Source organism: Mauremys reevesii, linkage group 12, assembly GCF_016161935.1.
Source record: "Mauremys reevesii isolate NIE-2019 linkage group 12, ASM1616193v1, whole genome shotgun sequence".
NCBI lineage: Eukaryota > Metazoa > Chordata > Testudines > Geoemydidae > Mauremys > Mauremys reevesii.
This window is the reverse complement of record NC_052634.1, coordinates 12961684-12974487: the sequence shown is the minus strand read 5'-3', so window position 1 is coordinate 12974487 and position 12804 is coordinate 12961684. Positions and strand designations below refer to the sequence as shown.

Genomic DNA, 12804 nt, shown 5'->3' with positions numbered 1-12804 from the left:
AGGAATACACCCTACTTTCGGGGCTTCTCTGCCTCCATATTCATTGGACCGAAAAACAAGATGACCTCGGAACTGACTCAGAATCAACTTCTTTCAGAGCACCTTGCTGTAACGAGCTTAGCATGATTCACCATGCCTAAAGATCTGTGTCCCGTGGGGAAGACTCCTCAGCTTTGCAAATCCTGGGGCTTCTGCTTTGAACAGGTAGTAAGGAATATGCAACAGAATCTCTTAGCACCCTCTCTCCCTTCAAACTCTTCATAATCAATTCTTCTCTCGTCACACTTTGTCCATTTTCCCCAAGAACTCCAGATTCAGGAAGTTAGTTCAGACTGGAGTAATAGAAGTTGTTCCAAGGAAAGAGAGGTACCAGGAAGTCAGCTCTTCCATCTTGGTTCTGAAACAATTTGGTGGAGTTAGGAATTCTGGATTTATATCTCTTGTCTCCAGAATTCCCAGTTCAATTTCACTGTTCCCCAATCAATAATCTGCTTAATTTACTGGACTGAGAAGCACAGGGTCAAAGCTGTTCATCCTAAATAGAATTGACCAGATCCACATCAGTGGATACCAGTCATTTCAGCTGGGGAGCCCATTCAAACTATGTTAATGCTGAGGCATTGTTCAACTCTTGCAACATTAGCTTCCCAGAACTAAGGTATGTCGTTAGCTCTCACAAGGTAAAATGATCAGCATGTCCTCATTATAGCTAATACTATGAGCATGGCCTACGCTAGCCAGCTAGAAGATACTAAACCTCATTCTTTGTGTGAGAAAGTGATGTCCTTTCTCAGGTATTCAGAGGTAAACATAGCCTCTCTGGAAGTCTTTGATACTGAAAGGGAACTCTTTGCCACTGTCTTCTGGCTCAGTCGGAAGTGAGTGGATTCATCATAATGGAGTTTTCAAACCTTTCTTCTCAAGAAGTTAGGAAACCCCAGTAATAACACCATGCAGGGAAAACCAGTGCTTTGGCTAGACCTGTAGTTGATGCATTTTCTGAGGCTGCCAGCAAGAGTGCAAGCGGCAGTTTTGGTGATATGGATACGTGTCCACCGGAACTTGGACTGAAAATCCCATTAACGCCAATCGCAAAACTCCCATTGACTTCAGTGGGGCTGGATTTCATCTCCCATCCGTAACTCACTTCACAGTGATTGATAATATAGGAGCTGATGTAGCCTTCTGATTCAATGAGTGCACTGGGAGGGTGGGGGGCTTGGGGGGGGGAAGTAAGAGAGGGCCCAGGCCTGTGGGGTTGCTGCCCTCCCTGTGGAGATCGGGGGCTCTGCCCTGTGTGCAGCTTTGGGTCTGCTTCCAGTTCCATCTCTCCCTGAGCTCCAGACCCACTGCTGATGGGAGAGGTATCCCCAAATCTGTGCTCTTGCCCTGGCAGGTTGACTTGGGCCCAGCATGGGGTGACCAGACTGCAAGTGTGAAAAATCGGGACAGGGTGTGTGTGTGTGGGAGGGTGTGTAATAGGAGCCTTTATAAGAAAAAGACCCCAAAATTGGGACTGTCCCTATAAAATCAGGACATCTGGTCACCCTAGCCCAGCATGATGCTGCTGGTGGTGGTGATAGTGGGATCTGGGACAAGCAAGTGGCTCCCTGCGCTACCTATAGCAGGCGCCAAACCTGATTGGTGCTGAAACTGCATACGCTAGGCTGCAACTCCACTCACTCAAATTTGGCCTGGTCATCCCTCCGTCAGACTACGACAAACCGACCCTTCGTTGGCGGGGTGGCCAGGCTGAATTTGAGTGAATGGCACAAGGAGTCACAGTGCCACTCTCTCAAATTTGGCCCGGCAGCGCCTCCATCGTGATGGGGGGACAGTTAGGCCAAACTTGAGATGGGGGTCCTGTGCAAAGGCACTGAGTGCACATTGGTTGATGTGGGCCTGATCTCTGTGAGTGCAATTGCACGCATTGACCTCGACTGGTTTAAATCTTGTGGTCTAGAAATGAAGAACACTGTTATCTTATCTCCTGCCAGCATCTGAAGCCTTCCAAGTGTTTAGAAGGGTCTGTGTGTGTGTGTGTGTGTGTGTGTGTGTGTTTTAATTATTAATTTGTTTAAAGACATTTTCTGTTACGGAAAATATTTACCAAATAGAAACATATCAATTTTTATATAAATGACAGGCATTGCTGCTGGAATTCACTCTGAGGTGAGGTCACACTGGTACTATGAATACAAAAGTAGAGGGTATTTATTATTCTGTATATGTTATAAAGGTGTCACTGTGCAAATGACTTTCTTAGCTGAACAGTTATTTTCTGCAAGTAAAAGGTTAGACCCCTGTTATTCAGAGAATATATTAAGGAGACAAATGAAGAGTTTTACGTTTGTAAAATTTAGTAACCAGTATACTAAACTGCTCCTGTCCCTGACACTGCAGTAACAGAAATACTAAGTGACAGATTATTTGTCATTCTCTAATTCAGAATCCATCATATCAATAAATGGTTGAGCCGCCTTATTTTCTAGCGAACATTTCTCAGATTAAGGGCATGCTGAGATTAGTACCTGAATCAATGTAACTGCAGCTGCTTGTGTATCAGGAGCTCCTTAAAACTGTCTGTTTAGTGCAGTGTCCGTATAGGAGATACTGCCTGTTTTCCTCTTCCTGTAACTTCACCTCAGTCACCATTAAAACAGACTGTGTATTTTCTACACCGTGGACATTGAGGGATCTTTGTTATTGCATCGAAAAAGGAACACTTTTTGGTTTCATTGTGATCCAGGACTTTCTGTTCAACCACTAAAAGTTCCCTTCATACTAATTTTTTTAGTCTTTCATATGTGCTATCCTAAAATCCTTCCTTCTCTGCCTTTTACAATGTAAAGTAATATCAAATAAACAATGTGAGCCAGCAAATCTCAACCTTTTCTCACTTGGGACCCAGAAACTAGCCATGGCATCTTGCTGTGACCAACCTAAATCCTACAGTTTTGGTGGACCTGTCTTTGGATTCATGGCAAGAAATTATGGCTGGTGTATGGGTCCTGATGCAGGTGGGGCTATTGCTGGGTAGCATGCAGGGGGACAAATGCGTTATGATGAGGGTATTCATTGATGGTGTTGGGCGGTGGTAGGGGTTGGGATGAGATTGAGGGTGATTGGTGCTGTTACGGAGGATAGTGTTTGGTTGGGGAACTGGCTAAGAAGGATGGGTGGGGGTAGCTTGTGCTGGGGTTAGCAGGGGGTTGATGCTGGGTGCAGAGTTGTGGATGAGGTGCGTCTGTCTATGCCCAGTGCTTAGCTGTGGGCAATGCCACTTCCGATTCCCCCACAGTTGAATGCTGTGAAGGTGAGAGCTGCACACAAATTGGTTAGGGAGGGGGCAGAAAGGGAGACGGTAGGGGCAGCCACAGAAGGGGAGGGGAGGAGGAAGAGGGAGGGAATTGCTCCTTCCCTTCCTTGTCCTTGCTCCTGCTGAGTCCTATTACCCCTAGTTTCTTTTATCCGTGTAACTGGTGGTATAGGTCAAGCCCCTTCACTTGAGAATTCCTGAATTAAGCTCATTATTTTGTACGTTTCCAGTTTTCCAAATCACTGTTGAGGTGCACACCTGCATTTTGCCTTGCCTCAACCTTCCCTCCAATTTTGGGGAATCTCGATGGAATATTATATTATTTTGTATATAATTGTTTCAAAGAATTTGCAGAATTAATAATAGAGTTGCAGTTATGGACAATATATGACAAGGTGAAGAAGGAAGAGAAAAATAATTTAAATACTGTGCCTGTAGTCTGGGCGATTTCGCCCGCCATTCCACTCAATGAGTGTTTGACTATACGCGATTTTCGCCTTTCGTGCTGACTTCAGAACCTAACCCCTGCGTAAGTTGTGACTCCTCTGTAGAGGCAGAGACATGCAGAGAGACTTGAGCCAACATTGAGGAGATTTTGGAAAAGTCAAAGAGGAGGCAAGTGCTGGAAGAGAAGAGGGACAGAGTCTGTGAGGTTGGCAGGAGTCCCCAGAAGATTTTAACAGAAGTAGGGCAATTTTAAACTGTATCCTGAAATGAATGAGGAGTCAGTGGAGTTGTTTGAGGAGTTTGCTGATGGGGTTGCACTTTATAGATTTGAGAAGACAGGCAGCTGCATTCTACATGTGCTGGCATCTGGAGGACTGGACCTAGGGATGCCATAGAGGATGGGGTTAAAGAGCTAGGTATTATTATTTCTACAGGAGATTAAACCATGGATGAGATTAAATGACCATTTAAATAGATTTTGCAAGAGAATGCTCACAGGAATCTGGGTGCATGCACCCAAGGCAATATTGTGTTGAATTTAAATAGATCATTTCCTAATAATAAAGGGAAATGTGTGGGTTTCGCCTCACAACATATCCTGCTGTGTTGTTTATGCTGCATTCTATTGGTATCCTGTTTCTTTCACACTCGAGGATGATGATATGATGTATTTATATCCATTATCATTGCAGGCCTTGTGTCATCACCTGATTCCATACTGAGTGAGGCATGCCTGCTATTTTGAGGAGGAAAATGCTCTCTTTCTGGGTGCTGTAAATGGTTTAGCATATTGCACATTGGCATACTGCTTAACATGCTGTTTATGCTCTATATATGTCTCAGGGATACTATAGAAATGTAAGTAATTGAGTTACATCAGGTTCAGATTGCATCTGCATGCATCCCTTCTGACATCTCCCATTGGGATATTTGCACTGATGTGCCTGTATTCCTAAGGTGTCAAACTTCTGCATGTGGTGTGGAAGAGCCCCCAAAATATTTGGAAAGAGAAATGTATACATGTAGAAAAGGATCCATAGACAGGTAGCACGGATAGAGAGAAGAGAGCATTCCCTCATTATGCCAGATGTTTGGGTAGTTTTCAGAACCAACGTGGTCTAGTAGTTACAACAAGTGACTGGGATCCAGTATTCCTGGATTCTCTATGTGGCCTTGGACTTCTCTGCCTCAGTTCAGCCCTGGTGTAAGCAAAATTTCCTCATCTGTAAGCAGTGAAATCTTCACTGTGCTCTGAACAGAATCTAAACACATCAGGCCAGATCTTCAGCCACCATATAACAGCATAGCTCCATTGAACTGGAGCTATAATGGAACTATGCCAGTTGATAGAAGCTGGCTGTTCAGATTCAGCCTCCAGGTGTTGAACCTTTGAGTTCCATGCCTGAGTGAATCTTTCACTCTTCCCTTCACAAATGTTATGGAGGGTACAGCATGTGGATATAACCACAGGGATGTTGGCCAGGTCCAGCTTCCCCTATAGAGAGCGACAGCGGCCCTTTAAACGGCCAAAAGCACACCCCACAGTCATTCTGCACCGGCTCAGCCTGTTGTTGAACTGCTCCTTGCTGCTGTCAAGGCTCCCTGTGTAGGCTTCATGAGCCACGGCATTAAAGGGTAAGCAGGGTCTCCAAGAATCACAATGGGCATTTCGACTTCCCCTACGGTGATCTTCTCATCTGGGAAAAAAGTCCTGGCTTGCAGCTTCCTGAACAGGCCAGTGTTCCGAAAGATGCGTGCATCATGCACCTTTCTGGGCCAGCCTGCGTTAATGTCAATGAAACGCTCACAGTGATCCACAAGCGCCTGGAGAACCATAGAGAAATACCTCTTCCGATTAACGTACTCGGAGGCTAGGTTGGCTGGTGCCAGAATTGGAATATGCCTCCCATCTATCGCCCCTCTGCAGTTAGGGAAACCCATTTGTGCAAAGCCAGCCACAATGTCATGCACATTACCCAAAGTCACGGTTCTTCTGAGCAGGATGCGATTAATGGCCCTGCAAACTTGCATCAACACGATTCCATCAGTCGACTTTCCCACTCCAAACTGGTTCGTGACCAATCGGTAGCTGTCTGGAGTTGCCAGCTTCCAGATTGCAATAGCCATCTGCTTCTCCACCTGCAGGGCAGCTCTCAATCTCATGTCCTTGTGCTGCAGGGTGGGAGCAAGCTCCTCATACAGTCCCATGAAAGTTCTGCAGCCACTGCTCATCATCCCAGACTTGCAGGACAATGTGATCCCACAACTCAGTGCTTGTTTCCCGAGGCCAAAAGCGGCGTTCCACAGTGGTGAGAATGTCCATGAATGCCGTAAGCAATCTCATGGCATATGCATTACCGGAGTAGATATCATTGTCGAAGTCCTCACTGTCAGTTTGGATCTTAAGGACTAACTTGACTGCCAAATGTGACGTGACGTGACTCGTCAGCATATTCCTCAGCAGTTTGGTCTCCATTCCCGCAGACCAAAAGGAAAGACAGAGCACGCAGTACAAAAAACGTTGAAAGATAGCGCCAAATGTGGATGGAAGCACAGGGATTGCTGGGATGTGAACTGATGCATCACGGGGCGTTGGGACAGGACCCAGAATGCCCCGTACTCCCCGCCCCCTTCCCACAAGCCACAGCACCAGAATGGGAAGAGCTGCTCGGTGGGATAGCTGCCCATAATGCACCACTCCCAATGCTGCTGCAAGTGTCGCAAATGTGGCCATGCCAGTGCGCTTGCAGCTGTCAGTGTGGACAGACTGCAGTGCTTTCCCTACTGTGCTCTACTAAGGCTGGTTTAACTCAAAGCACTCTACATGTGCTAGTGTAGCCATGCCCTGAATGTAAACCAAACTTCCACTCTTCCTGAGATTTGGCTTTATCAGTAACTCACAGAGCCACAGCAAAAAATTAAATCAAACCCAATGCTTTCTCCCTAAGCTTGGCTGTTCCTAGTGTTTCCCTGCAATGATTATATTGTAATGTTCAGTTTTGGGGCCAAAGAAATCATTCCAACCTCCTTTATATTCAACATAGAAGAGCTATTCCTACCACCATGAGTCAGCAGGAATGAATCAGCACCTGCCTTCAAGATTCCAATACCTGTTTAAAGGGTGAGTCAGTCAAAAAACTCTGCCACCCTGTTACACCATCTGTTAATTGGTTATATTCATGCTTTCCACTTAATTCAGTGCTTGGTTTACTTGATCAGATCCTTAGTAACCAAATCTCTCTTTCTCTCCCATGTACTTGTAAATAGAATAAATAAGCCAAACAATAAAACCTTCAGCATTTATTTTGATCTATTTTGATTGTTTTAGGCAGGTAGTTATTGGATAATTGATTAAACTACTGGCTATGCAATTACTGCTATTCAGTTAATACTGACGGCCAAAAACTTAGAATAAATTAATAGAAAAGGAACTCAAGAAAGATTGTTATGATATTATGATAAATACAGCTAAACGCTGTCTTGTTCAGACTTTGTTATTAATATTGATTATTATTATGCGCTACACAATCCATTATATACACCCTGGCGATCATATGGCTAACAAAATCAGTGAATTATTTCAGTTAAAGTGACAGAAAGGATTTGATAAGAATAAGAAGAAAGTCTTATAATAATACTTACCTACATTACAAAGCACTTTGAGGTGTTTGGATGAAAGATGCTATAGAAGGTCAAAATACTATGTATTATTATTTATTATAGTCAATCCTTTCTTTAGCACCTTATAATATAGCCTCTCGGACAGCAGTGTTAGATGATTCTCAGCCCTGACCATTGTTCAGTGCAGCTAATAGTGTTTTTTTCTTACTAGTAAGATCTCTGGCTAAAGCGTCACTCATTGATATGGCATTGCATTTTTTCTTACTTCTTCGGCTCTTTGCCCAGATTTTAGGATTGAGTACTATGTGGGGTGTATATATACCATCACTCATGAATGTAACATTTCTGTTTTCTTTTCCCCGGAGTCTAACAGCATGAGTGTATATGATGTCATATGACATATCCTCCTTTTTTCCATCAACCTTTGGGTTGAGCAACATATGCATGCAATGTGTTTCTTAGCATGAGGGAGTCAGTGGGAGGCTGTTACCAGTGATGATAGCATGACATTCTGTCTAATAAAGCACAAAAACCTCTTGCCTCCGTTTGTTGTTTTTCAGTGTGGAGATAGTGTTAATTTTTCCATCACTCCACGGGATGACGGTATAGTAAAGCTTTCCTGAATTATTACTTTGTGCATTCTAGGGAAGGCCTGTGTAGGATATATGTGCTCAGGTCCTGCAAGGCTCCTTGATTGTTCGTGAGATTAACAGAAGGCAGAAAATGCCTGCTTTTCCCCCCCTTTTACTAGCTTGTCAGTGACAAACCGAATGCCAGAATTTATGGGACTAAATTATGACTATAATAATTTGCCTTTAAAATGTAAATCAATGATAGCATCAATGAGGGACCTTCTGCTTTCTTCCTCGTGCACAGGCAGATGCTGGCATCAGATCAGCCCAACTAGACAGTCAGTATATAATAGAGTTAATTGGACTTGCTGAAAAATCAAATGGGCTCAGCCTCATGCTAATTCCTAAGTCTATGATTTAATATGACATTGGAGACGAAGGACTGGGAAGGTGCAGAATGACTGACTAAACCAATCAGCAGAGCTGTAAATTACACTTCTGAGATTCCCAATGGCAGCTTGAGAGGCTCAGATAAAATCGCAAGGGGTGAATAAAACCTAGCATGGAACCAATTTGTCAAGATTTCCAGGCTCACATCGATTAGAATTTAAGCTTCATTGTTCTTCTCTCTCTGTTTAAAAAAATGTCTAGTTTAATAGTACTGTATTTGAAATGCCAGCTGCACACAGAGAGTTGCCTCTAAACTCAGGATCGGTTTAATGTTGCACTAAAAATTAAACAAATACATTGAGAAAACAGTGGCTGCCTCTGAACATAATGATTATTTTTGTGAAAGACTGAGGTTCAATTCCCATTACTGTCTCTTGATCCCTAGGCCATTAGAGGCTGAGACAGTTGTAGACGGAACATCTTGTTGCCAGGAAGAAACAAACCCTTTCTGACCAGTACGGGTGCAGCAGTGATGGGCTTCAAAAGGAATCCAGTCTAACCCTAAGCTGATGGATGATCACTGTAACGTGATGACCTTGAGGGAAGGGAAATGGATCTTTATAACTCTTCTCTCTGCTCTGCAATAATTATCACATTCAGTGCTGCAGGATGGGAGGGTTGCTCCATGAGTATCTGTTTCTCCCAGGCCTCCTAAGGAGCTCTGCCATTTGCAGGTGTTGGCCTGTTTCCTCATCTACTGTAGATAGAAAATACTGTACAGCAGGATTTGGGAAAGAGAAATGAGAAAAAAGATGTTCATAAAATTAAGACTTCTGTCATAGAAGCACATCCCTGCATGTGGTAGATAGTAACACCTTTCAGCTGCCTTTCTGTTACAATTGAAATTGATTGCAATGTACTCGGCTATTTAATATCTTGGGTCTCTTTTCTCTCATTATAGCCATGTTACAGAAGATCACCTTGTCTCGTGTGAGTAGAGACATAGCGAACAGATGAATCTATTCAGCCGAGCACTGCTCCAGTAATTAGCTATCACCATGGAGCACCACAGCAGGGACGAGATGGACTCGAAAGAGGAAAGTCCACAGGTGTGGTCTGAATCTGCTGAGCAGGAACAGAATACTGCTCAGGTGACTAGTGGCTCCTAGAAATTTCTCTAATTATTTCTTAGTGTCAGGGATTGAGTTGAGCTTGCTTGCAGCAAGTCAACAAGCTCGTACTTTTTTTCCGGAGCCTGCCATCTTGTGCTCCAGAAGCTAAGCTTGAGAAGAAATCGATCCCTAGCCACTAAGTTTGCAAAGTAAAGCTTGAGCAATTGAACTGAGTGTAAACCAATGCTGTGAACTCTGTCTGAGTTTGCATACAGTCTGAAACAATAGCTCTGAGAGATATTAACTATCCCTATTCATTTTGAGGGGTGTGATCTCTGGAGCCTACCAATGGCCATTTAAACGTCAACATTGTCCACAATTTCACTGCTAGGATAAGCACACAGCGCCGGGGGACAACAATAATAAGAAGCTTTGCACAGTCTGCTGGTAGTGGCATCAGAAATGGACATAGCTGGGCTTGGAAGCATGGGTGGAAGCTTGGGAAAGTACCACAACTTCTTTCTTTCTAATCAGACCTCTGGTTAAAGTTTTGTGGTAGTGCAGGAGGAGGTGATGCCAAAAGGAAATACGTAATTTCCAGTGACCACTACAGCCAAATCCTTCTTTTATCTGTAAGGATTCATTGAATTAGTCCAACTGATGTCAGTAGGATTAGTCACATGACTAAGACAAGACCATAATACATATGTAGTAGATTCCTACTGCCATTTTTTCATTGTAAGCATAACAGAAAGTCACATCACACATCCGTTTTTCTTTAATTTTCTAGCACCAATGTGGATCAGTTCAAAGCATCACTGTCAAGAGTAATATCATATATACAGAATTTTTTTTAAACTGTGGTTATTATTGGGCCTTAGATTTATAAAAATCTCGTTTACTTTACATTGCTTCTGTTTCACTTTTTCCACTCAGTTTGGACAGCAAAACTAAGTTTCATTAGTTTCACATTAGTTTCAAAATCAGTTGCATGTTTACTTCTCAAATATTAGTAAGATACTGTTGCTCAGGGTCTCAGCAGTGCAGAGGAATGATTTAAAATACCCATTAAAAACAATTATTCAATTTTTGTTTAGCTGAATTTGCATAGGACTGTGAGTAAGGCCTTGAAATCCTGGCCATCCCAATAACTTGCTCTCTGGACTTTGCAAGAAACTGCATTTGTCTGTACCTCAGCTCCTCCTGCTGTAAAATGGGAATAGCAATGCTTACTTCCTCTGGCTACTGCAAAGGGGTGTTGTGAGGATTCATTAGTATTTTCACAGCATCCTGGAAACGAAAGGCACTGTAAGCATGCTATATATTATTCTCATCATTATTATTAGTTTTTAAATGTCATTTTATTTTCAAGGTCTACATTTAGTGCCTAAACTAAGATGCTTATGTTTTTTCTTAGAAAAAATATCCCAAAAGACCAAACAAAATCAATTATTTTATAACAAGTTTTAATAAAATAATATGAATTTTATTTCAAACTCTGTGAAAGTGCAGTATCTGCATATACTCTGGCTAAGATACTTTGGAAATGGATACCTAAAGTTAGGTTCCTAATTCCATATTTAGGTATCTAAATAAATGGCCTAGTTTTCAAAAATGCTGAGCACTTCAGCTCAAAGTTGTCAAGAACAGAACACTTGCCTACTGGCAACAAGATTGAGAACAACTCATTTCAGACAGGCCACCGTGGACAACAATTTCCAGTCACTACCTGGCTAGATATGAACTGCTGGCCTGGAGGTGCAGTCTCTGTATCCCATTAGCAGCTTTAGGAGCTGTCAAATAATTTTTGCAATTATATTTTTTTCCATTCAAATAGCTTTATGCATGTACATCTTACAGGGAAACAATCCCACATATCACATTCCAACATTACAGATATAGTAGTGTCACTTGCAGCAGAATCAGTAAGTTAATGAACTATTTTAGCTGTTCAAATAAGAACTAAATAATTACTATCCAAATACAAAACTGAATGAATGAAATAATATAAATCCACAAAATTGTATTAAAATAAATTGAAAAAGTATATAAACAATGAACAAGGCTTGTCCTGTATCATATGGACTTCTTTTTGCAAAAAGCAGAAGGGAGAAGAATGATCCAAGAACTAAATGTTAGGAATGGCTGTGTATAAATATTTATGTCGCTAGTTAAAATGCAGAGTAAAAAGGAAAAGAATGTAGTGATTTTTATGCCCAGGTTTCTACCTCACTGGCATTTAGATTAGGCTTCTCAGTCCAAATTATACAATGATTTTTATGTTATGTCCATAACAACTGGCAATGTAGAATGGACTCAGGAGGTCTGTACATGATGAATATGGCTATTATGAGGGTGTTTGTGGACACTTGCACAGAGACATTTATTTAAGGATATCATCTTCATTTCTTCTCCAGGTGCACTTTGTCCCTGAAGGTGGAGCAGTGGCACAAATTGTGTACAGTGATGATCAGGACCGTCCCCCGCAGCAGGTGGTCTACACAGCAGATGGCACCTCTTACACCTCAGTGGACACCTCGGAGCACACGTTGGTTTACATCCATCCTGTGGAGGCTACGCAGGCACGTGTAGTTCCACATCTGTCCCCTTCCTGCCCCCTGTGGGCTGTACAGAGTAATAATTTAATTCAGGATTAAAGCCAGCTACCTGCAAAGTTGTGTGATTTGTATAATGGCCATCAGCTGTGCATAGCCACCTCTCTCTAACCATTGGTGAAGAGGGAGTATGTACTGTTCATTCCAATCAACTCTGCATATGTGGTAATCAAGGGATGCTGGGGCTATTAACCATGAAGTACTGGTTATTTCACTTCCGTTAGAGTGGACTGTAATTAAATCAAAGGTGTTTGTAATCACTGTAGAAATTCTGCCTGCACTATAGTCCATAAAATGCTAAAAGCTGTAGGCTGTGAATACTTAGGAGTGGGAAGAGGTGCTGCTTAATCCATGCTTTTCTTGGAAACAGTCTCCTTATTTTGCACAGCACAGTTCTGGTAATTAATAATAATAATAGATTCTGCACTTGTATAGCACTTTTTGTCATAGGATCTGAAAGCATTGGCTCTAACCCGGTAATCCTTATTTAGGCAAAAAAATTGATTTGAGAGGCCTGATTTTTGGCCTGCATAATTATTAGATTAAATACATATCTAATAAGTGCTGTTTCTGATAGCATATATTTTATGTGATATATCTGTGGTATCTATATCTTCATGTGTGCATATATATATATGTGTATAGCCATGTGTATATTTAAAGGGAGAGAGACCTTGTCAAGAGCATTTAATCCCTTTGCTGATATGGCAGCATTCAGATTAACATTG

The 12804-nt window shown here is 42.3% G+C and overlaps 1 protein-coding gene across 11 annotated transcripts in view; it reads left to right on the top strand.

The window, feature by feature from the left end:
• Positions 1–12804, top strand: part of PRDM10 (PR/SET domain 10) — a 72925-nt gene that overhangs the window by 6823 nt on the left and 53298 nt on the right. For 8 of the 11 annotated variants that reach the window (XM_039496631.1, XM_039496626.1, XM_039496635.1 and 5 more), the window contains exons 2-3: positions 9311–9500; positions 11879–12043. In XM_039496631.1, the coding sequence (XP_039352565.1) occupies positions 9408–9500; positions 11879–12043 (258 nt within the window). In that variant the 5' untranslated portion in view covers positions 9311–9407. Of the gene's footprint in view, positions 1–6812; positions 6888–7962; positions 7991–9310; positions 9501–11878; positions 12044–12804 lie in introns of those variants that run through there. The other 3 variants (XM_039496629.1, XM_039496627.1, XM_039496632.1) reach the window with 3 other exon arrangements.